The sequence below is a fragment of the Sinocyclocheilus anshuiensis genome, unplaced genomic scaffold (genome assembly GCF_001515605.1).
Source record: "Sinocyclocheilus anshuiensis isolate Anshui unplaced genomic scaffold, SAMN03320099.WGS_v1.1 scaffold624, whole genome shotgun sequence".
In the NCBI taxonomy this organism is placed as follows: domain Eukaryota; kingdom Metazoa; phylum Chordata; class Actinopteri; order Cypriniformes; family Cyprinidae; genus Sinocyclocheilus; species Sinocyclocheilus anshuiensis.
In genome coordinates, this window is record NW_015554128.1 from 389,040 (window position 1) to 392,736 (window position 3,697).

The 3,697-nt window shown below is 40.0% G+C and overlaps 1 protein-coding gene across 1 annotated transcript in view; it reads left to right on the top strand.

The window, feature by feature from the left end:
• The window catches only part of LOC107670194 (mucin-2-like), a 40,975-nt gene extending 39,074 nt beyond the window's left edge, over positions 1 to 1,901 (top strand). Inside the window, exons 48-50 of the mRNA XM_016462716.1 lie at positions 776 to 815; positions 1,255 to 1,378; positions 1,502 to 1,901. Of these exons, the coding sequence (XP_016318202.1) occupies positions 776 to 815; positions 1,255 to 1,378; positions 1,502 to 1,718 (381 nt within the window). The 3' untranslated portion in view covers positions 1,719 to 1,901. The remainder of the gene's footprint in view (positions 1 to 775; positions 816 to 1,254; positions 1,379 to 1,501) is intronic.
• The last annotated feature ends 1,796 nt before the right edge of the window (positions 1,902 to 3,697 follow it).

The following is a 3,697-nucleotide window of genomic DNA, read 5'->3' on the forward strand; positions in this document are numbered from 1 at the left end:
AAACAATATAAAAACAGACGTCACATAGGGCTAAATGCGTAGCATTTTTACGGCAGCGGGGAATATGAACGCGCATTAATTATTTTATTTAGTCTGTGTTATTTTAATGTTTCAGGGTTTTTTTTTAACCTAAAATAGAGACACAGATGTTGATGTGTCTGCATTCAATCATTTCAGTGTACTTAAATAGATCACCCTTTACAGCAGATTTAGTTCACAAACACCTGACAGTTTTGACCTAAATATGATTTTCAGTTAGAATAATTAATCCTAAAATTCGACATTAGTAACTTACTTTTAGGAGCATCAGACGCGCGCGTGCTCACAAGATCTCCCGGTTCTTACTTGTGATTTCAGTTCACTGGAGACTCGCACTAAACGGTTCATTTGAATCAGTGAGTTGTCGACTCGAGAACAGCTGCAATCGGTTCAGCGATCGGTTTTGGTGCGATTTGCGAACCGTTATAAAAGGTTCATTGAAAATAATCAGTTCGTTCATGAATCAGACACCGCTTCTGCGTCTCGGAGCACGTGATATATTATAAGGAGTAACTATATGTTTTATGAAATGTAGTGAAGTAAAAAGTACGATCTTATGCTTTGGAATGTAGTGACGTAAAAGTAAAAGTTACTCAAAATAAAACGACTCCAGTAAAGTACAGATACTTGAAAAATGTACTTAAGTACAGTAACGAAGTAAAGCTACTCCGTTACTGTCCACCACTGGTGATTAAATCACATCGATGACATTCTGCCTTTGTGATTCGCTCTACAGGGCACCGTTCAGCGGTCACCTGATGGCTGCTGCCATGTTTGTGAGTATTTTTTTTTTTTAAAGAAAACAATGTGAATTTTGGTTGATTGAATTTTGGTTGATTTGAGCCGATTATTAGGGGAAGTCGTGGCCTAATGGTTAGAGAGTCGACTCGTAACCCAAAGGTTGCGGGTTCGAGTCTCGTACCGGCAGGGATTGTAGGTGGGGGGAGTGAATGTACAGCGCTCTCTTCCACCTTCAATACCACGACTGAGGTGCCCTTGAGCAAGGCACCGAACCCCCAACTGCTCCCCGGGCGCCGCAGCAAAAAAATGGCTGCCCACTGCTCCAGGTGTGTGTTCACGGTGTGTGTGTGTTCACTGCTGTGTGTGTGCACTTTGGATGGGATAAATGCAGAGCACTAATTCTGAGTATGGGTCACCATACTTGGCCACATGTCACTTCACTTCACTTCACTTCACTTATTAATGTGTTTGAAGGTGTGGACAAAATTAAGGGATGTCAAGTACAGACCAGTCGCGATTACATAAATCACAATGACTGTCAGTCAGAGAAGAGAATGGACCTGACATTTTGTAGTGGAGACTGTACCCGTTTTAGCAGGTGAGTACGTGCAGACTCTGTTACGAAAACCTACATAAGCCGAAACCTAAATGAAACAGACCCTCTTAAGTGACTGATTTGAAATGTTTAACATGTGTTTTTCTCTCTTTCTCACATACGTAGGTACACTGAACCTGGATTGTCCTCTTGTAGCTGTTGCCAGGCCACTCGCTCAAGTAATCGCACAGTGAATCTTGGTTGCGTAAACGGACACATAGTAACTCACACATACATCCATGTGGAGGAGTGTTCCTGCAGCAAAGCTAACTGTCATAGAGCAGGAGCGGGCCACACACTCGCTGAAGACAGCCAAAGAAAACGTAGCTTCGGACGTCCGTGAGCAGCAGCAGTGAATCATCCACTCGAAGACTCTGAAATACGAATTCTTTGAGAAACTTTGTTTGGAAATTAATTTAAATTGCACATGCTTTAACATTTCTTAAACTTTATCTATAGAGCTTTTCTTTTTTCTTCGTTGGATAAATATGTACTGTTTTGCTTGCTTGAAATTAAAAGCAATTAAAAAGGCATTTTAAAACTAAATGCATGTTTATTGAGTCTTTCAGCGAGAAACTTTTTATAGTTTGTTTGTATGTGGTGTTTATGTATTTATTTATATCTAGCATTTGGTCATGTTCCTGGCACCATGATCTACTGTTTGGGTTAGAGAAATACTTTAAAAAAATGACCAAATATGAAATTGTATGATGCAATTGAGTTGCTTTGAAATGTTAAGATCATCAAAGCACATACATTTTTAAGTGCACAAATCACCTTGCTGAAATGATCTACTGCTCCTGTTTTTGGATTTTATAGTAGTGTTTGTTTATGGACAGTTTCGGGACAGTGAATGACATGCATTTAATGAAATGCATTTAATGTAGTAATTATCGTGGCCATGTGATAGTAAGATAGTTATTTGAAAGTACCAGACATCTCTTAAAGGGATAGTTCACACAAAAATGAAAATTCTGTCATTAATTACTCACCCTCATGTCGTTCTAAATCCGTAAGACCCCCGTTCATCTTCGGAACACAAATAAAGATATTTTCGATGAATTCTGAGACCTCTCTGACCCTCCCATAGACAGCAATGTAATTACCACGATCAAGGTCCAGGAGCGTGTAATTTGACGAAGCTACGAGAATACTTTTTGTACACAAAGAAAACAAAAATAACGACTTTATTCAACAATTCGTCTCCTCCGCGTCACCCTGGTGACATTTTGGAGAATATCCACTGAACGTAAACAGCGTATGCTATTCTGTGTCAGCTGCGTCACACGGATACGTTTTCTACATTGTTTACGCTTTGATTTGAATGAAAATTTACGTGGATTTACGTGTCAGTGAATCAATGAATAGATTATCAATATAGTATCATTGTGCAACATAAAATTGTTTAGATGACTCCGTTTGGAAAATTGGGACAACATTTGGACAAGTTTTTAACAAATACTCGAGTATATTTTGCTAACCATATTTTACTAACCATTTTAGGTTCACACAAAATAATAAACTGACTCCTAAAAACTTTGCTACTTTTTTAACCTTTGTTAGAATAACTTTTTGCAAGTTAGATTTTTCAGTGTGTACTGTAAGTGTGTACACAGAAGCATGCTGTGTTTAACAGAATTGGGTCTTTTCAGGGTTCAAACATTCTGTGTTTTTTGCACAGAGATGCACAATGGTCACAGATGCACAAAGTAATGCTTTAAAGGGGTCATATGATGCGATTTCAATTTTTCCTTTCTCTTTGGAGTGTTACAAGCTCTTGGTGCATAAAGAAGATCTGTAAAGTTGCAAAGACTAAAGTCTCAAATCCAAAGAGATATTCTTTATAAAAGTTCAGAGTCAGCCACACCCACCTAAAACGGCTCGTTCTAACACGCTCCCCCACATATCTACCTCACTATGTGGGAAGATTTGCATAACGCCGCCCAAATGTTCACGCAAAGAAAGAAGGCGTAACTTTTAGTCTCACTGTAGTTTTGTTGACGCTGCAGCCATGTCGTGAAGACACTGTGTGCTTCGTTGTGAAAGCGAAACTACTTTGTTTGGTCTTCCAAAAGAGGACGATATCCGCTTCGTCATGCCTAGAGCTGATCTCTGATGGTCGCTGAGGGAATACATCAACTTTCACCGTGGACGAAGCGGAACGGCTTTCACCGTGGACAAAGCGGAGTCCAGCCCGGGGTCGTCACATGTGGTTGCCGCAAGCCCACTGGCCGCCGCTCACTCAAGCCGCCGGCTCTTTTGGAAGGACACGACTAGAAATCAATGGTTAAGTTGCATTTACAACACTGTTCCAGAACAGTT